This window comes from Copadichromis virginalis, linkage group LG11, assembly GCF_057382275.1.
Source record: "Copadichromis virginalis isolate Kocher_CV1m ecotype Utaka linkage group LG11, C_Virginalis_male_GT1.1, whole genome shotgun sequence".
Taxonomy (NCBI): Eukaryota; Metazoa; Chordata; class Actinopteri; order Cichliformes; family Cichlidae; genus Copadichromis; species Copadichromis virginalis.
In genome coordinates, this window is record NC_140628.1 from 15,426,028 (window position 1) to 15,447,472 (window position 21,445).

Below are 21,445 nucleotides of genomic sequence, written 5' to 3' on the forward strand. Positions count from 1 at the left end.
TTTTCTTTTTCTTTTTTCTTTTTTCCCTTTTTCTCTTTTTTCTTTTTTTCTCTTGTTTTTTTCTTTTTTTCCCTTTTTTTCTTTTTTCTTTTTCTTTTTTCTTTTTTCCCTTTTTCTCTTTTTTCTTTTTTTCTCTTGTTTTTTTCTTTTTTCCCTTTTTTTTCTTTTTTTTTTCTTCTTTTTCTTTTTTTCTCTTGTTTTTTTCTTTTTTTCCCTTTTTTCCCTTTTTTCCCTTTTTTTTCCCTTTTTTTCCCTTTTTTTCCCTTTTTCCCCCTTTTTTTCTTTTTCTTCTTTTTCTTTTTTTTCTTTTTTTCTCTTCTTTTTTTCTTTTTTTCCCTTTTTTTCTTTTTCTTTTTTCTTTTTTCCCTTTTTTCTTTTTTTCTCTTGTTTTTTTCTTTTTCCCCTTTTTTCTTTTTTCTTTTTCTTCTTTTTTTTTCTTTTTTTTCTCTTGTTTTTTCTTCGTTTTTTTCTTTTTTTTTCTAGGCTTCGAACTTACATAAAGTGTTCATCTTGTTAATTGTCAGTTCATGTGATACATTACATTTCAGATGGTAAATGATGTATCAGATGCTTGTTTTGTTGAAAAAAACAATACAAACTATGTTATTGTAAAAGTTGCCTCTGCTAAATGGAGGTCACATATTCATTTCCTTGCTACCGCAACTAAAGCAATAGTTAAACTATTAAAACACAATTCTTAAAATAAAAAAATTCTCTTAAACCAGTGTTAAAGTTCTTTAAAGAGACATCTGTATTGAGTCTAGACAGTTACTAATGGCATTTTTGAAAAGGGTGGAAAATGTGGGATCAATGGATGAGTGAAATGGAGAAACAATCACTGGCACTAGACAGTGCATCAGCTTTTGTTGTCTGACCTTACCTGACAAGGCAGCAGAGGGAAACAGCGAGCCTTTTAAATCTGAGAAGTGTTGAGGAGATTGCGCAAGACTCACAGCTTTGCAGATGATGAGGAACTGTGGTTCTCTGGTCAGCCGCAAAGTTGTTTTCGCTCATTCTGCTCTCATTTTCACGTGTTTTTGTGGTAAGGTGACTAAATATGACTGATGATTGCAAGAGTGATGCACAAGTTAAAAGATAAACATTTGGACACCTTAATTACCCTCTTGTTGGGGAAAAACACATTCACACACATTCACATGCAATTATATAGGCTTCCATGGTGGTATCCTCTTCAGCAGGAAATGTCTTTTTAACAACCAATTAAAGGTGAGCCAGGCTGCTAGCTTACAAGAGGAATGTGTACTCTGAGGACCTGTCGAAGAGAAAAAGGGGGAGAAAGATTCATTGTGGGGGGGCGGAGATACAGTGAGAGGAGGCATTAAGAAAGCTAGAGAGCCGAACAAGTCCGGGATTTGGCACTTTCGCAGGTGTGCACAACAGGGGGTTAGAGGAGGAAGGAGTTTGTGTACCTACTCATACGTGTGTGTTGGTGTGTATGCGTGTGTCAGAATGTTTGCAAGTGTGTGGAGCTGCCAAACTGGCCACCTGTCTTTCCCTCGTTGTAGTTTTAGTGTTTCCTTTCATCCGGCCCGCAGCAGCACAGCTCCCACTTGGAGCAGTTAGCCTCCTGCCGTGTGTGTGTGTGTGTGCGTGTGTGTGTGTGTGTAGCTCAGGTCCCACTTGGGTTACAAAGACTAATGTTCCTAAAGGTGCATTTCACTCTTTCCTCCACATTTTTATATCTTTGTTCTTTATGTTTTATTGAGACAGTTCAAGTGGAGCCAGGAAGTTGGCCAACATGCTCACCGAGCACAAGAGGACACCAGAGGAAACTTGTGCTCCAGTGTCAACAGGAGGTCATGCTTCAGGAAAAGCACTGCTACCTGTGCATCTTTAATTAATAGGCCTTATTCAGCTGGGTACCATCTGAGTACAAAAACATGGATGAGTTAGAGTAAAAAACAGGAGGTGCTTCTCTCTACTTCACTGATTCTCGTGTCATGATTGTTGATTAATGTAGAAAAAACCTGGTAACGCTTTTGAGAGAACGGCCAATGTAGCCACTTGTTTTTAAAAAAAGATTTATTTGTCAATAAATACCATGATAAACATTAATTTGAGCTTCACAAAGCTTCATTTTATGGATCTACAGACTGACACATAGGGCTTAGAAAGCTTTTGCATAAAACAGTTTTTAGGGAGGTTTGTTTAAATAATTCCATATGTGACGTGTTAAGAGTTGCATTCACCAACATTTTTTTACAGTATTATCAGCTGTGTGTCACATGACACTAACAGTAAGAAACCCAAACCTTTGGGAGCCTTGGCACATATTAGCATCATTGGTGGGATTACTGCAAACTGAACAACGTAGAGAAAACCAAATCTATTTCACCCAACTAGTCCTGCACACTTTGTTATAGAAACACCATTCATACATCTAATATCCAGTGTGTCCAGTGAACATGGACAGCTATATTGGGTCTACCTGTGGCCTTTTCATTAGGGACACCTTATTAGATACAGAGGTGGCCACCTTGGTAGGTAAAACTGTTGCCAGCCACTTTGTTTGGTCCATCTGTGAAAGTCACTTTATTAGGTACAGCTAAAGTGTCTAATAAAGTGAGCAGCCATAGAGGAACTTGATAAAAATGCCGGGTCATGTTATTTGATACCTTGTGTACCTCTGTATGTCTGTGTACCGAAGTGTCCTTCTTCCCAAATTTTAAACCGCAACCCACACAAGAAAATGCACTCCAAAATGTCCAACAGCAGTAAAAATCCCACCAGTTTCTCCAGAAATTGCATAGTCTAGTTTAGCATATTGTTTTGGTCATAGAATTTGGAACCTGGACACTTTCAGTATCATTTTTCAGCTGTTTTCAGCAAAAACCTGGGAATATTCCACTGCATCTCACAGCCTAGCACTGAATGGCAAACGTTAGCAGCTATCTGGAGAACTTAATATAGTATTTAGTAGCTTAAGAATATTTCTCTCTAGAGGTGGTAGAAATTGAGCTCAAAAGGAAAGTGTATATTTGTTTTTGCATTTTCTGGGTTGCCAGAAAGTCAAAATGAATTAAACCTCATGTTAATCTTCCGCCCTGTCTGCTGGACGTTTGAACTGCGAATTGTTTTACAAGTTGAAATTATATTACTAGTTTTTTGCTCATCAGTATTATGTTTGGAGCTTTCTGTGCTGCACCCAAATGACCATAAAAATCTATAATTACATGTTTTAAAACATAACCTTCTATGATTCTTTTTTCCTTGTCACTGAACGTGGAAGAGGAGATGAAAAGCATCCAATATAGCGTTTAATAATAGTGAAGTGAGAGCTGATTGGGCAGGACAATGTCTTAATATTGAAGCATAATGCTATATGTTTGGGGAAATTAGTTGAGTAGGTTTTGGGCAGACATTTTAACACTAAAACATTTATAGGAAACATTTTATTTTTCCTACTAGCCAAAACAACTTGTGCCTACGTTAAGTTGAGGGACAGAAGCAGATTCAGGAGGCTGATAACTGCCCCCCGATGCCTGCAAGGCACCATATTATAAATTGAGTAATTACATTATAGTTACAGTTATGCAATTACTTGTGTTTCAAAGGTACTTCAGATATCTGTACACATGGCTGAGAGAAAGAAAAAAAATCATACAAACATGCTTTTTTCTTCCTTCACAATTAATGCAAAAATCAACTGATTGCAATTCGTGTGCAGGCAGCAGCCAGACCGTGAACTTCAACAGGTAACAAACTGATGAGCAGTCAAGCCGCTCGTTTCTACCTGTTCGTGTTTCTAAAGCAGAATCTGTGGCGATCGCTTTAAAGTCTCTTTGCGCTGGTTTCCATCTTTGCTTTGTGTTGTCATGTTTGTGTTCACATGTAAAAACTAAAAGAAAGACAGTGTGTGTCCTCATTAGGATAGGGCTTTGCGTTGGTGTGTGGGACTGTAGCTACACATCAACACAAATAAAAATGTAAACTGCAAATATACATAGACAATAAAAAGAAAGCTCTGACTGCAGTTCCAAGGCCATAACTATTTAAAGTTTTTGAATTTTACCTTTAATTTAAGACATTTAACAAAGCTACGGCAATAACTGTTTAGAAATTACAGCCATTTTTATGTGTAGCCCCTATTTTCACAGGCTCAAAAGTAACTGCACAAACTAATATAATGTTTAAAAAACTATACTTTTCTTGATTCTTTCTAATACTTAGATGAAAATCTCTTTCGGGCAATGACTGCCTAAAGTCTAGAACTCAATGATGAGTTGCTGCTTGTTTGTGGGTCTCTCTGCATTCATTTTTGCATTTACTAAATGAAAAGCATGCTCTGCTGGGTTGAGATCAGGCGTCTTACTTGGTCGTTGGAGAATATCCCATTTCTTTGCCTTGAGAAACTCTTGGGTTGCTTTTGCAAAATTTGTGGGCCGTGAGATGCCATCTGATCAGTTTTGCAGCATTTCGCTGAATCTGAGCAGAGAGCCTTGTACACTTCACAATCCATCCTGCAACTTCTATCAGCAGTCACATCATCAATAAACACTAGTGGCCCGCTTTCTCTGGCAGTCATACATGCCCATACCATAAACTTTCATCCACCATGTTTGACAGATGATGTGGTATGCTTCAGCTCATAAGCTGTTTTTCTCCTTCTCCGTACTTTTCTCTTCACATCATTCTGGTTGAAGCTAATCTTGGCTTCATCTATCCAAAGATTTTTTTTCGCTGTCGTGCAGACTCTTAGATGTTTTTTTGGGAAAAGTCTAATCTGACCTTCTTGTTTTTGAGTTTAATCAATAATTAATAGACATCTTTTGATTGTAGACTTTAATAATGATACACCTCCTCAAGAGTGTTCTTGACGTTGGTTAGTTGTTTTTCTAAATCACTGAAATGAATTTTTTTCCCCGTCATCTTCCACTTTGGCTGTCTTCTGTGGTCCTTCCAGCCTTTTGGTGTTGATGAGCTGGTCAATGCATTCCTTCTTCTAAAAAAGTACCAAAATGTTGATTTAGCCACTCTCAAAGTTTTTGTTATCTTTCTTATAGGTTTATTTTGGTTTTTCGGCCTCATGATGGTCTCCTTCACTTGTGTCAACATCTCTCTGAGCCTCATATTGAGTGTTCAAGTGAACAGCAACCAAATGCAAATTTAACAGTGGGAGTCAACTCCAGATCATTTATCTTCTTAATTTGTCATGAAATAACAAGGGAACAGGCCATGAAACCGCTTTGTCAGTCAGTCATCCAATGAACTGTTTAAATCCTAAACAGTTAATGCAATATTTTTGTGAAAGTCTACAATCATCAATCACATATTGATTGTTTGATTTCAAACAAACTGCGGCATTGGACGGAAGCATTTTTTAAAATAAAGAGTCAATGTCCAAACATTGAATGAAGTGAAGTGTAGTTATGTTTTATCTGAATCATCTACTTTAAGACAAATGGTCCATACCAAAGCCGGTGGTGCCGTAAAAGCGTGCAAATTCCAGCACAAACTCTATTTTTTTTTTATAACTTCAGCTATCAGCGTTCACATGCCAGATTTCCGTGGGGTCATCTCTGTCAGATCATTATAGTGATAATAATAAGAGTCAGTCGGTCTTCCAACCTCCGGTTCACATTGGTCCAAAACCGCCCACTTAAATAAAAAGCAGTTTGCCCTCTCAGCTGATCTGTTTCATCAATATAAAATACAGAGATCATTAGAAAGCTAAGCTATATCACAGATCTTCCCGTGTGTGCAAATGTGCACGTCCGCTCACACAGTACATCCATCTGTTTGTGCATATGTAAGTTCATCTGCGCACAAACGTGTGAACGGTCATCTGTGTGTATGCTAAGTTGTGCGTGCGTAGGCGTAGGGGGAACCTGATCTGGTCTGTGTGGGAGGAACCAGTCCCCCCCTTTAGTATCCAGACAGACGGCCTGCTAGAGAGATCAGACTGTCAGACTAACTGGACCAGAAGTCATTAGGACACGCTAGACACACAGAGCTTTTTCAAAGCTATTGCTTCCTTTTAAAAAGACAAAAAAAAAATACCCCAGCAGTAAGATTATCTACATTTCATCGGCTCATGATAGGACTAAGATCTTTAAGACATGCGGTGCTTTTCAGATCTTTTTCTCAGAAACCTATAAGCAGCAGGGACCACTTATTTTGAATCCGTGTCCTGAGATTTAGTCTTTTGTCATCCCGCGTTACGTTTTAGAAGAAAAAAACTCGTAGGGCATATCAAACAACTGTATTCTTTGGTATAAGCGATTATAGGCTTTGAAGCTATCTTTAATTCAGATTTTAATGAACTTTCAGACGACACGTTTCTCTCCTTCATCACCTTTGTGAGTTGTTTCTTTAAAGTGCGTGTCCTCTAAAAGACATCCATCTGGGGACATATTAACTCTAGAACTGGCTGTGAGTCCCCAGTAGTGATATAATTTGGGGGTGTTTGTAAGATCTGACACATGCACACACACAAAATAAATCAGCTTTGTTTTTCAGCACCATTTCCACTAAAAGCTGTTTTTTGGCAGTGGAAAGTGGCATTTGAATTTTTTGTTAGTTGTTTTCCTTCATCGGGCACTTGTCACATTGTAGGAAAAAGCTCGATAATTGGCACCTCAGTCGCAGAAACAGCTTGTTAGCGTTGTTAAAAAATAATTTGGGAACACCGAACTAGTGCAGCACAGCGGTTAGCCTCCATTAAAAGAACAGGCTCAATTTACATTTCTTTTAATGGTGGAAAATAGCTTAAGAAATTCTACTGTTATATGACTTTGGGACACCAGTGGCATTATAAGATTTTAATACTCTTCATGCAGGATAATATATCACCCAGATGATGCAACATTTTCAGGTAGCCATAACTTCTATCCTCTGACCTTGAAGATAATGTAGGAAAAATGTGTAGTAGTCACAGGAGAAAGAAAAAGATAAATTATTATTTTAAAAAAGAGAATATGCTCAAAAATGAAGGGCAGAATCTACATTTTCCATCACAGCAGTTGCCAGACTGGAGGAGATGCTGCATGAAGGTGATGGAGGACACAGAGTCAGAAACACTGGAAAAGGCAGCAGAAAAAATAAGAAAACAAGTAGATGATGTATGGATGCATCAATAAAAGGACAAGTTCAGAAGAATGTAGCTGGTGTGGGGCTAAGCACACTGGAAAGCCATCAATAACCAGACTCTGGGCAGTGGCACTCCAGGGAAAAGAGAGGAAGAGCAGAGGAGAAGAGAGAACAAGCATGTGGAAAGGTAAAGAAGAGGACAGCAAAGGGACAAAGGCAGATGTCCAAGTAGCCAACCTGCAGATTCAATTTTGCTCATTTTCCTCTCCCCTCTCCCCTCTCCCTTTGCCTTGCCTTTTTCTTTCCTCCTTAAGCCTCTGTTGCCAACCTCATCTGCAACTTTAGTCAGTCTGAGCAACAGCAGCACCAACTAGAACCGAGTTCTCGAGGAGAGAAGGAACAAGCATGTGAGAGAGAAAGAGAGCGTCGCAGGTGAATAAGGGTAATTAGGTTTATGTGAGCTATGGGATCAGACAGAGAGGAAGTTCCACTTAATTCTCTCCACCAGCCACAAAAGCATAATACAGCATTGATTTTAAAATATATCTGCAGCTCACCGGAAAGTCACGGTGGAAACTTCTACAACGTTTATTGGTTGGGACTGGCAAGAATTAGGAGAACATTTTAGAGTACAATCTGTTTAACATACCAGCAGCATATGAATGAAATTTAATCCCAGATATACAAACAATTTATTGCTCATCTTGAGTTAAGTTCAACTCTCAAAAATGATTATTAGAAATAACCAATGCCAACAATGTTCCAGCATATTTTTGTGATGTCATATAGCCAACGATTGTACCTCAAAACGATGCACATTGTTTGTCAAAAAAAAAGTCATATAGCCGTTAAATAACATAGTTTCATTATATAATGTTATGTCACATAAATATACATTTATACTTCAGTTTACACATTAATAACACACAGCTTTTCGGGAATACAAGTTTATGAGTGTGTTTTCAGATCATGTGCCGTAAGTTCTCAGAGTCACTGATACAGTCAAGAGTCTTTTATAAGTGGTATTAAGAGGTTCTTGGTGGTGTTGGTATGCATGTGAAAGCCATTTGAAAGTTCTCAAACTGTAAAAAAAAATTTTTTTTAAAAAAAGGTCATTTAACAAAATGCAAACTTTAGTTAAAATGTTCCTGGAAAATCCTGGAAGTGCTGCAAGGAGTCCTTCAAAAGTCTTTGAGTCTGGTTAGTGTTCAAGTTGCAGTAATTTTAAAAATCGCTGTAAGCAAGTGATGAGCATTTTATCCACGTGGCTCGTGTCGTCGTTGTTAGCTCCTTATGGCGGTCTTCCTGTCTCTGTCTTTATTCTGCAAGAGACAGAAACAACATCTCACATCATTGACGGGTTCACTGAAATCAAACTGAAACAACAGTTTGGGTTTTGCTCTCATGAGTTAGAGCTGGAGAAAACTTAAACGGTAGGTGGAAAAAAGGCTAACTGCCATCGAACATTGATTCTTTATGGATGTTGTTGGTGTTTTTACTTGATATATTTCATAGATTTCTCAGGAGGGTGGCTTCAGAAAGTCTTCCCTCCTGTAAGTCGACTTTATCTGTCCAGTCTCACAAATATAAAAAACAATTTGAGGTAAGCTCAAAGAAACAAACTTCTTAATCGTCATTTCATGAAAATTTGCCAGTTTTGATCGAAGCTTTCTCTGGTTTCACTAACACAAGTATACTTTACGTTTAATGAATTTATTCAAACCATATTTCATCACAGAGGCTCTAAAGAAGCCCAGCAATTTTACAGTAAAAAAAAAAATCATAACAGGTAAAAAAGATGATTTTTTTTATGTAAACCATAAAAAATGCACTCAAAAATATATGGTTTCGTACTGGAATCACTGGCACAGCAAGTTCATGTGGTTTTAGATGTACTCTGCTTTTAGTTGATGGGAGAGTAAATTAGCCTTGACTGCGTGCAGCAAACTCACATAAACACATTCTGTAATGTAGCACACAACATTAATTGTGGTGGCAGAGAGAAATGAGCTTTTCTTTAATACTATTACAGCCTGCAGATTGACATCATGAGCTGGTTCATGACAGCAGAGCATGATGATATGCTTCTCATTTATCTGTGGTATCAGAGCAGGAGGCCCTGATTTCCTGGCTGGTTGGGAGACCTTCGCTATCTGGCCAGGAAAATAACATCACTTTTTCCCTCTTCACCTAACCTCTTCTCAGCTCACTTGGGCCATCTACCACTGGCTTTTCAGGCAACAGTCAAGGGATTTTATTGAACACACCACTGAGTGATATGCAACACATATCATCCATGCTTTTGTAAAAAAAAAAATTTAAAAAGGAGAAAAAAGACGGATGTTTTAAGGATTAACTCATAGCTGACAACGGATCTTTGTTATTTAATTCTTCAGCTGAAGAATAAGGCTACCATTATCCCATATGCTAATATAAGCACTCATGTCCTCTCCTGACTTTTCTCTACCCCCTCTCATATCATCTCAACTAACCCTCTCTGCCTCCCACTTTCCTTTCCTCTCATCACGCCGAACACCTGTTACACATTTCCTCTCAGACGGCGCACAAGGTGTAGGTGTTTGGAAAAATCCGTTTGCCTGAGATCAACATAGGTGGGTTGGTGGTTGGAAGGGTATCAGGCGGTAATCAAAGAATGAGATCATAAGACTTGGACAGGAATTGGTACTCCCACTGACGGAGGTGAGTGAGTGTGAGGAGACGCAGAAACTGTTGTTGTCAATCCTTCCTCCAGCTGGATCAGCAGAGGATCATTAGATTACACTGCAATTGAACCATTACCGTTGCTAGACATGAATCATTACCACTGTGTTACTGGCTGCGAGTGCAAGTATGAGCAACACCAGCGGTATAATTTAGTATGTAGTAGCCACGCTTAAAAGCAGCTACTTCATGTGACCAAATGTGTCTTATTTGTTCTTCTGTTGTCCTGTTTTCAAAACTAAGTAGATAGTAGATGAGATATTACTAGCATAAGGAAATATAAGAACATCAATCAGCACATGTAGGGTTTCCTCATTTTAAAGATCATAGAGGTCTTTCAGCATTAATCCTAATGCAAATAAGCATATGTTTACCACCATTTATACTCTCAGTTGCCTTCTGGATTGTTTGTACCATAAATAAATAAGAGGCACTTATATCATATTAAGAGTTTCTTATGACCCAAAGACAAAACGAGTGGGAGAAAAGGACAGAAAATCCTTATTTTGTTGGTGTCCGTGGATCCCATCTGTAGATTTGCTCTTTTTTGCTGAAGAGCGCAGTTTTATAATTTATAGTAAATCTCTTGGCTGTGATTCGTGGAGCGCTGGGGGATCCCCCCACATTAAGAACCCTTGCTTCAGGCACAAATCCATTCCTAGTACAACTGAAGAGTCTTGATATGATCACCGTAAAAGATTACACAAGACTAATGATCTGCCTCAAATTATCTGTCAGTTTAACCATCTGACATGACATGTAGTCTTGCTCAGATGTCTATTTTGTGTCACTTACAGCCTGGAAAAACCTCGGCTTCATTGACGCTGTGATCTCATTGTGCTTGTTCCCTTTCACAAACCATCAAAACCATCAGTTGGAAGACAAAAACGCAGCCATGCTCCTGGGTGTTTGTTGGAAAGCAACGGGGAAAATTAAAGGCATTTGTCAGTGGAAGGAAAAGTACTTGAGGCAGTTTAGAGTTAAAGTGGGTACGTGAGAAATTTCACTTGAAACCTGTGTGTGAAAATTGGATGATTTCCCAAATTACATCAAATTGCAGCGGAATCGGTAGGAATCAGCCCACGTCTCATTGTTAGTGCTCCGTGACAGTTTAGAGGCACAGCTGTAGCTGGTGTAGGCGGTTCAGCTGGAGTGAAGCCGGTTCAGTCAAAACAGAAGGTGGAGGGGATTTGGGGAGGGGGGCTTTAAGGCCGGCCTGGTAGTCAAAACAATCTCCTGAAGACTAATAGGGCATGCTCGGATGACATCTCTGCTCTCTCTTTTCTCTTTCCAAACAGGCTCGCGCGCACACACACATACCGCTGTCTTCCCAGGAGGCCGATTTGTCTGACATTAATATGATTACCTGCTGATGTTTACTTTAGATATGATATGATGATACTACCAAACTTGAACAATATTTTTGGACCAACAAGGAGAAAGCAGCCTGTCTTAACCCTAATGTGAAGACAGTAAACACTGTCTTCACAGCATCTTATCAAGTCCACAAATTCAGTCTTTAGTATTGTTTTTCCGAAACCCAATCCTGCCGTTCCTTCACCTATAACTGGATTTTCCATTCTCTTTTTTTCCTGTGTTAAGCTGTTCTGTCAAATACAAACATCTAATTTAGTTTCTGGCTGCACGAGGACAGGAATGACTGGTTGGAAAAAATAATTTCTACTTGGGCACTGGCCCGCAATCGTATAAGGAGATTGGTATTTAACCATGAAATGAAAACTGGTAATATCCTTTCAGTTTAGCGAGTGAAAGTATGTGTATGCATCAGGGCCTCTGGTGGCTTATAGAAGCTGTAATTTCCCCCATAAATGATCATTAATTGATAAATAAAACATAAGAGACTTCAATTGAGTGAAATAAAACACAAAATAAGGCCCCAGTCTGCCACTACGTGACTTGGACACATCACAAATTCATGTTCATTGCAGCTTTGCCAGTAAGCATGGCTCTTGATTAATCTTAGATTGCCTAATTAGATGCTGCTTGCACCAGGCAGCCACACATGTACTTTATTTTCCCCAGCATTTTAAAAATCTGTTTTAATGACTCCATAACAAGCCAGACTTCATTTTCACTAGTCTCAGATGACTTAATTTTGCTACATTATGCACTAACCAGCGCTTGATCATCAGTGCTAAGATGTAGACCCTAAAAAAACCAGTATGTCATTAGCTTCAGTACATATTGTTTCAAGAAACAGCATAAATCCTGCTTTGTCGCTGTGTTTCTCTAAAGCCTGGCTCGACTTTCTGTATTTTTGCTTTAATTTTCTGGGTGAGCGGCCCTTTCCCCAAAGACCGAATGGCTACAGAATGATAGTTTTGCTAATAGATTTTGTTAGTTATCTGACCCGGCTTCTTCTGCTGGTGTTAAATTAGGATTTAACCGTTTCCATCTGTGCTGAAAATATACAGACAGGTCCACGCTCGAGGGCACACACTCGTACACAAACTCACACACACCGAGCGTGGCTGAGAATACATTTAGACGCTGCCATCAGCGTGTTAGCTGCCTTCGATGCACCTCATTAGCATAGCGAAGCTCTTGCTCACGAGGCACGAAAAACATTCCCTCCAACTCAACGCTAGCATTATCAGCAAATGAGGGCAATTTAGTTTTCATCTATGACGTTCTACCGAGACGTCGACTCCGTGCACAAAAGTGACGCAATGCTTTTTTCCAGTGAAAACAGACTAATATCCAAATAACTGCAAAAACCGCAGTCATTAGCGCGGCCCCGCACATGTCCTATGCATGCATTTAAGCCCTCTTTAGGCCCATGGTTCATTTGATCTCTATAAAGAAGCAAAGTGTAGTTTGAGCACAGCCTAAAAACCAACTGTCCAAACTGGAGGATAAATAGCTAAGTTGATTATCCCGCTGAGTCGTTGGCTATTTCTCTTTCTCTCTCGCTCTACTTCTCCATCTCTGTTTCCACAACTTCCTGCACACCATTAGTTTAGAAAGTGTTGAAAACGCAGTCATGATCCAGAACTCCTTAACTAAGTAATCATATTTAAGACTTTTTTTCTCTCTTTTTTGCACGCTGTCTAGAAGTGGTGAACGGCTGTCTGGTTGGAAAGACTAGGAGGTAGGGTGAAATGCTTTTGATAAAAGTGTCTGAGTGCGGTGGTGTGCTGTGCGCCCACATGTGTGTGTATATATATGTGTGATTGGTGTGGGCGTGAGCGTAAGCAGGGAGGGCGTTTCACAGTGAGTGGTTTCCAGGCTCCTTTAACATCACCATCAAAGCCCAACGTCAATGTGTTTCTAATAGCAGCCGCTGAATTAAACACTGGCTGTATGGCCTCAGCAGAGGATAAATCATTTACAGAACAATTAGCTCATTTGTTGCTCCGCTCTGTGCTGCCAATGACTTCCAGACACAGAGAGCCAGCCAGTGTGTGTGTGTGTGTGTGTGTGTGTGTGTGTGTGTGTGTGTGTGTGTGTATCTGTCTGTGAGTGTGTTTGCAAGGTTGCTGCTTAAGACACATTAAAAAATTCACTCTAGATGTGTCACTCACATCCGTCTCATGCAAAAACAAATGCAAGTGGTCCTCGCCCTCACACCAGCAGAGAAGAGGTGTTTCCAGTTGCACAGTGAGATTTTAGTGCCCCCGTCTCTCCATCCACATACAAAAATCACCATGCGTAGTTGTGCTGCAGCCGAGATATAAATCAGAACCGTTTGCGATATCAAAGGCAGAATGCATTGTCTGCTTACGTTTGCTTTTTGATTTCCAGAAATTCCAAATAAATGACCTCCGTTGAGTGCGAGTAAAACTCTGGGCCGTGCCTTAAAATGCTTGTAAACGCATCTAAATTTAACCATTTCAAAAGAAGCGCTGGTCTATTTACACCAACCACACCATAAGCACCAGAGCAGTTATATTTTCACCAAATTTTTCTTTCATTTTTTTAAAAATTTTGTTTCCGAACATAAGATGTTGCTTTTAATTAATCAGACGAGCTTCTTCGAAATTCAAATGATGGAAAACGCTTGGGCACGTCACATCCAGCTAGAAAGGAGAATGCAGTGTGATTGCTCTTATTGGCAGACGAACTGCTATTTCTATTTACTTTAGCCCTTTGAATTGAATTAACCCGCTCTCTGTTTCGGGCCAAAAGAAATAGGCCACAGTTGAACGCTGCGGACTAGAGACAGATAGATTAGCACATTTTAAAAGATGTTTGTTTTGAATCACGTTTTGCATAAATTCAGATTGTAAAATAACTGCAGCAGACAACCACCTCAGCACTTTCACCATCACTGAAGGTGACCTCTACCAGATATTGACTTAAGACAATAAAGAGCTGATGATTATAAAAGCTGCCACTGTGAGCTTCTCCTGTCACATGTTGAGTCCAGGCATCTGACAGTTGCACTGACAGCAAAGAGCCTTTGCACAGGATAGCTGCATCAATCAAGTAGACAGCACGGGGATTTGAGCCGTGCTCGGCTCACCTCAGTCGTCTGTCCTCAGTATTGTACATCTCATTTACAGATGTAGCCATCAAGCATGTCCCCCCCCTTTTTTAAATCCAAGTATCAAAGGCACCAGCATGCAAGAGCTGCTATCCACTTTGTCTTTGCCAAACTGCATGTGCTCCACCCCTTACACATCAGATTTTTGCTGTGATATATATGAACATTCAAGGAGGTATTTGGCATCAAAACAAAAAAGATACTGAGAGTAAATTTCACAAAGTAGCTTTTCATGCTTCACCTGACACTTTAGGGCATCAAGAGAGAGATTTTGTTCTTTATGTTGGCATAAAAAATTAAAAATAGATACATTTTTTTTCCTGACAAGCCTCTACTAAACCTCTCGAATTTTTCAGACGACTTGAAGGTGGGTGAAAATTTTTAACCTAAAATCTGACAAAAAAAAAAAAAAGACCCGTCATTCATCAAACGGCTGACATTTGACGACGCAGCGATATTGAGAGGGTTTTAATCATGTTCTGTATCATTTTCAGGAAACTCACCGTAAATGAGTGAAATTCATTTTAAAGCTCCTTAAGACATGTGTATAAAGAACCGACACATAATGAAATCCCATCACTATTCCTCCGACTCTGTAAGATGTAAAGCGTAGCACTCCGTGTGCAGTAGTCATTACTAACAACACTGTTTGTTTTGAAACAGTTATACAGTATTCACACACATAATAAGAGGAAATGAGCGTATACTTTTCTCACTTTCGCCCTCTCCGACGCTGGAAAGAAGTGTAACTGAAGCAGCTGGTCTAAGCAGACCTGACAGCTGTGATGAACCTCAATGACCATAAAAACATACAAAGAGAGCACTCAGGACACAAAGTCTCATTTTACCTTCACAATCGTTTCCTCTCTGTAATCACCAGCACCGACTCTGCTCTTTAGCCCACTTAGACCCACTGTAGCCACTTTTCCAGAGAAAACGAAATGCTCTCAGGTTCTGCCAATCAGAGGAGGCCAAATGAACCTCATTTTTCTCCTAAAATATATTTTAGATAATTGCATCAATTTACACACACACACACACACACACACACACACACACACACACACACACACACACACACACACACACACACACACCAGGCTGCTGCCCCCGCGACCCGGCCTCGGATAAAGCGGATGAAGATGGATGGATGGATGGATGCATCAATTTAATTTGGAAATCGCACAATAAACATTCAGCGTGGATACATGAGCCTCTTTGCACTGCGTGTGCCGATATGATGGCGAGGAGGAGCACTGGAGCCTGGTGGAGTGATATTATTATGACTCCACCGGGCCTTTGTTGAAGGGTCCAGCTAACAAGTCCTGTTCTTGTATCCAAAGCCCAGCTCAGCTTATTCCTGTGTGCCAATACAGCTTAACTTTAAACATAGCCACACAGTGTATGCTGTACTTGTACCCACACAACATCCTGCTGCTAACCGTCTAACTAACCAAGTGAAGATTAATCCACCACTGAAATTAGACCAAGAAAGTGCACCATTTAACATTTTTTACTGGTTGTATGCAGTAAAAGAAAATGCAATATAGAGTTAAAAAAAAAAAGATCTTCACATTGTGATACTGATAAGCTACTAAATTCACTTTAAGCAGAACTGCAAAGACATTATAGTTGTTTGTGTGTGATTCATAAAACTGTTTGCATAAACCAAAACTAAGCAACCATTTCTACACCCTTGTGCTAACTCATCTTCTGTCTTCTCGCTTGCGATTCTTCTGGATTCGTTTGGGGAAGTCAGCCAAGTACGCTTGATGCAACGTACACAGCACACAGGGGAGAATAATGAGACTTTTCATTGAGCTACCGGGAAACATCATAACGTGACTGACAGTGTGTAACACAGAGTAAGCTGAAGTGTCTGCGCTCGAGTGTTTTGACATGAGAAATAGTTTTCTACCCAGCATGCATTTACAGGTCAGTCATGCAACCACAGCAGCGAGCTGACAGCAGCAGATAGTATTACAAAGCTCCTACTGGCAGCTCTGACCTCCATCAGGTCGATCGATATGCACAAAGGTGGTGGTGGTGGTGTTTGAGGGGAGCCGGGGTGCACATGTTGAAGGTGAAGAAATGAAACAGAATGAGATGTTTGCGAGGACAAAGGAGGAAGTGAAGGAGGAAGTGAAGGAGTCAGCGAGGACAGACAGGTTAAAAAAGAAGGGACGGGGTATAGGTTTCAGGCGAGTTATCTGCGAGCTGAGGACGTCTGGGTTTGGACGCTCAGGACGTCTAGTTTTTCACTCGCAGAAGTTTGGAGGGGTGGGGGGGACACTAAGACTGCTGAGTCTCAGGTTATCCCCCAGCTAAAGGGTCTCTGGGTTGAGACACTGAGGAGGGTATTAGCTTTCACACACTGCTGGGGTAACGGCGGAGTCTGCCAGATGTCAGCCCCTTACCCATAAATCCTGCTAAATGGGCGGCAGCTATGGGCTGGGGGGGGGGAAAGTCAACTCTTTATCATCTTCTGTAGCATTTGTCAAAATCAGAACTGGGGTCATATATATTTAACTTCACTCAGCTGATCCCTCATTTTCTGTATTTTCTCATCAAGCTGATGATTTTCGTCTGCGAGAGTGGCTTTGATTATGTTAATTTCCCGCGATGACTCAATCAAATATGAGCAGAAACAGGTTCGCCCTAAGGTGTAGCTTATCCATTTTAATAGTTGTAGAGAAATGTAGATTTTTATCAAGATTATTGACAAAAGTGGAGAAGAAAAGTTGGTTGTTTTGGTTTTTTTGCTCTAAAATGTTATCGATTCTCCACCTACATTTTGTCCTGTGACTGTGACTTTCACTGGAACAAAGTAATTGCCAGTTACCAATTTGTATCTCTCAGGTCAATCTCGAGAAGTTATGATTAAAACCTTCTCGTATTCGGGCTGACGTCAATGCATTCTTGAAATTATACGCATGGTTTTGGACGGATTTCACGGGCTCCTGGTCATAAATCTCAGTCACTGCATAAATACCCTTGTAAACTCTAAATTCATATTTTTTAAAAAGAGAGCACAAACAACACCATAGATGGGTTTAGACACAACACTCGTACACATTTAGTCTGGAAAAAGCCTGCGTGCTGTTTGAACCCAGCTCTCGGAGAGAAAAACAACCACTGCTGTGGACTGTAATGCTCAGAGATTTTCAGAAACCACCTGCTTAATTAAAACTAACCCCCGATGATACAATAACACTGAGTCCTTTAAAAAGTGGTTTTGCTTTTACAGTCCCTCTGGGCCAATCTGGTTTATGGGCACATTCACTGATCTCAGGTCAGCTGTCCTAAACCACCACACAGTGTCTCTGACCGCACTGGTCTTCAGCTAAATCTCTATCATTTGTATTTTGGAAAATTTAACAAAGATAAATAAAGAAAACAAGACTTTTCTTTTTAACTTCCCGCCATTTAGTTTTAGAGGATTTTTAAGCAAAACGCACTTTTAACTTAATGTTTTCCCGGATTTCCCTCTTCTTCTTTAACTGACTGAGAGTTCGTTATCCGCTCACCATTTTCCTCTGGTTACTGAGGCAGAAGGTACAGATGTGCTTGGGCTGCGCTGATTGGTCGGATCCTCGGTTGGGGGAGGAGCTGACATGGAAAAACGGCGGTGAGGGAGCGTGGCAGGGCTGTCCGTCATGAAGCCCTTCGCCCAGGAGCAGCACGTTACCCAGATGGCTTATGTAGCTGCTGGCCAAACGCAGCGTCTCGATCTTTGACAACTTCCTGCAATCATGAAAACAGTTGTGGTGTTGACAGAGGAAAAAAAGAAATTTGGAGGGTAACGTAAAGATATCTGCCTCATAGGATATGTTCAAACCTGCAAGAGAATGATGCTAGATGCTAGAATTTTTCGTCTTATTTGTGCATGATGTCACAAAACAGTAACTCATGCAGGTCTTTACCTGTCTGCAGGCTCGGTGGGGATGAGTGTGCGCAGCGCTGTAAATGCTGTGTTGACAGAATTGGTGCGATCTCTCTCCCGCGCGTTGGCCGCGTTCCTCTGGCGATATTCCTTAGGTGGAGATGAGTCCGGGGGGACCAGTCTCGCGGCCATGCCCCCTACTTCTATCCCTCCGCCTCCTCCCCCGCACAGCTTTCTCTTCCTGTTCACCTTGATGTGAAAGGCAGATGGGGAAGACGAGGACAAGCGAAAGGCGGCGTTGGAGGAATTGCTGGTACGCTCCTCGGAGCCCGAGCCCTCGCTGCCGTTCTCGTCATCGTCTTCGGAGAGAAGGGCGATGTCGCCGTACAGGAAGCGGCCCGCGGGGGGTGCCGTGCGCAGCATGGCGAATGTCATCTTGGGCGCAACAGCGTGACAGTTACCGGTCAGTCTTGTGGGGGCTTCCTCAAGGCAAGGTTGAGCTGATGAAGCTTGTTGGCTGAAGCTGGCTGAAGGTGTCCACCAGAGATATTTCCCCCAAAACTTCTCTTCTTCACAAAATAAATTAAGCCAGGAGAATCGGATGTTTCCCTTGCGAGTCTAATTTGCCTCAACTTGTAATCTCCCCTTATTGAAGTTGATCCTAAAGCAGGTTAAGAGGTCACGACAACTTGACCTCAGAGCACTCGGGTCATGGACAGCTGCAGGTTCCAAGTCCTTCTTGTTCTTTCTGGATCTATTCACATGCACTTCACATCCCAAAGATCTGTGTCTCCTGCAGCTATCACTTCAAAATAAGAATCAAAAAATCAGTTTATACTTGCATGTTGAAGCAAAAATTGGTCTCGTTTCTCATTGCTTCTCTGCGCGTCTTTCTTTGCCCTTCGTTTCTATATTTGCCCGTTTCAATTCCAGGAACGACTCTGCGCCAGCCGCCTCACTCTCTCGTGCTCTCTGTCCTTTCTCCCTCTCTGTGTGTCTCTGCTCCACATGTGCCTGCAGTCTGAGTGTTTCCGTCTGTCTCTGGTCTTAAAGCCAGTGGGAGGGCAAAAGGACTGCACTGCTCCTCCCTCTGAGCACTGAGGGTCCCTTGGCTGCTCTCTAGAAGCAGGCCGGAGAGACCGGAGGCAAGAGGCAAACCATCCGCAGGAGTTTGTTTTGGCTGCATGCTGATATGTTCCAGGGGAAATCCACCCTAAAACAGATCTTGCATCACCCACGGGGCCCTCTAAAATTTAAGAAATACGGTCGATGTGTTGGATAAAATGCTGTCATGTGGCATTAGTAATAAAGCTGTTATCTTGGACGGTACAATCAGATGTCAGGTTGATCTATTTCTCTATATTTATTTTCTTTTTTCCACAGAAATGTGTCCAGAATCAAATTTACCAAACTGTCTTTTGAATAACGACTGAATATCTTAAAAGAATTTCTGTTGTGTTAACTTGTTTTCAGTTTCTCATGTGATATGTTCTTCCTGGTTTCTGTCATTAGTCTGACAGGGCACGCTACCAGCAAGAGGTACAACTGGGTTTTGCGTTTGCAGGAAAAAAAAAATCATGTTTCGTTCAACCACTTCCTCGACTGCAGTAAGCTGTGAAGACAGAGTGGCGAGTGTGAGTGTTTTTTCTTTCCCTCCGTCTACATCTCTGATTTCATCCCGGGACAGCTGGCCGGGAGGCATCGCTGAGCTCATGGATGACGCCAAAATGTAGGTTTATCCGACCGCAAGACTTTTATCTGTACGAGCTGTGGCACTAAAGAGCTTTGCAATGTATCTATCCTCATGGGACTCAGACATTTAACGTGAATTTAAGGTTCATGCGATTGGAGATTGTAGTAGGAGAGCTGCGACTTTAAACTGCCTTCATCTATCTGTCATCCTCTCTTCGAGAAGGAAGTTAATAGTTCAAAACGAGGTACAGCAAAGGAAGCAGAGACAGAGGCGAGAAGACAGACACAAGTGGGAGTAAATTAGCAAGAGACAAGGCAAGACAGGAGCGTCAAAGTCTAATTGTGTTTTCTGCTTAAACTCTTTGTGATATTATTAGTCATGATCGCGCAGCTTAACTCTTATTGCCAAGAGACTGTGTGACCTTTATGTGTTTCTTCCTACTTTAAATGTACAGCGGTTAAAGGTTGACAACCTATGTAAAGCTCAGCTATGAAGTCTGTAATCCTCAGCAGTACCTCAGTGAAAACTCTAAACCCAACTGCCATTACTGGTATGCCTCTTTTGTGTAGATTGGCAAAGAGTAAGCTGCTGCTGAAAACTAATAGCACAATGAATAATCTGTCAGAGTTACACAATGTTACAGTCGGCATTCATCACTCTCGATTTCTCTGTCTTTTTCCCTCTTCTGCCCATATTTCTCCCTGACTCCCCTCCCCTCGGTGTCCATCCCTGCCCTTCAATCTTAGTCGTGGTGTTTATGCTGTGGTGTTGAGTGAATGAACCAAAGCCAACGCTGGTTGCAGCGGTTGATTGCAGTACCTACAGGAAGCACAGAAAAGTGCAGCATAGGTGGGAATTAAACTCCAGTCGGACTACTATAATGAAAACAAAATGTGCTGCTCTTCCTACATACGAGTGCTTCACAGAAGCAGAGAAGCATTAAGTTTTGGCACTGATCGGTTCCTCCTGAAGGTGCAATCAAACAATGCGGTTCTGCTCCTACAGTTCACGTTACACCACCTTTGCAGAGTTCACACTGCTACCATGAATAAATCTCCTTAAGAAAAATAAATAAATAAATAAAAAATAATCTTCAGCTGCAGGACGTAATGGAAACAAGGAAGAAAGCAAGGGAAACACCCCCCAAGTGTAACAATTTTACACTTTGTTGGAAAAAACCTTTTCCACTTCCCTTCAACTCTTATTGAACACATCCGTTCATGAGATCAGGCCAACTTCCAATCAATGTTTTAGATTAAAGAAAAAGAACCTTTAATGATGCTCTTGTAGCTATTTAAACTTTTCCTAATGCCGAAAAACTAAATAAAAGTGGACCAAAAATAACAAAATCCCTCAGTGAAAACAAACTTTGTCTTTCAGGAGCCAGCGCTGTATCCGACAGCTCATCGCTCTTGCGAGGGAGAAAACTAGGACAGTATGTGGTAAACAGTTGGGTTTGGGTTGGAGAACATTTTGGATCTCTTCTAAATATTATTGCTTTGGCATATATGCCTTTAATTGATAGCTGCGGCAGAGACGGACAGAAAATGTGGTATGTGTGTGTGTGTGAAGGAGGGGGGGCATGCAACAA

General features: G+C 41.0%; 1 protein-coding gene across 1 annotated transcript; it reads right to left on the minus strand.

Annotated features, from left to right (window-relative positions):
• Positions 1–7,579: 7,579 nt before the first annotated feature.
• On the minus strand, positions 7,580–19,322 carry LOC146698253 (basic helix-loop-helix transcription factor scleraxis-like). Its single transcript, XM_085472649.1, has 3 exons — positions 18,202–19,322; positions 17,806–18,022; positions 7,580–8,372 (listed from the first exon to the last, which is right to left on the minus strand). The coding sequence occupies exons 1-3, from the start codon at positions 18,594–18,596 to the stop codon at positions 8,334–8,336; spliced, it is 651 nt and encodes a 216-aa protein (XP_085328775.1). The 5' UTR covers positions 18,597–19,322; the 3' UTR covers positions 7,580–8,333.
• Positions 19,323–21,445: the final 2,123 nt, after the last annotated feature.

Bases quoted from the DNA above. Each gene is read 5' to 3' on its own strand.
- LOC146698253 (XM_085472649.1), bottom strand. From the start codon at position 18,596: ATGACATTCGCCATGCTGCGCACGGCACCCCCCGCGGGCCGCTTCCTG. The intron at 18,023-18,201 runs GTAAAGACCTGC...TCATGATTGCAG, and splicing joins CCCACCGAGCCTGCAGACAG to GAAGTTGTCAAAGATCGAGA. The intron at 8,373-17,805 runs GTGAGCGGATAA...TGTCTCTTGCAG, and splicing joins TCAGTAACCAGAGGAAAATG to AATAAAGACAGAGACAGGAA.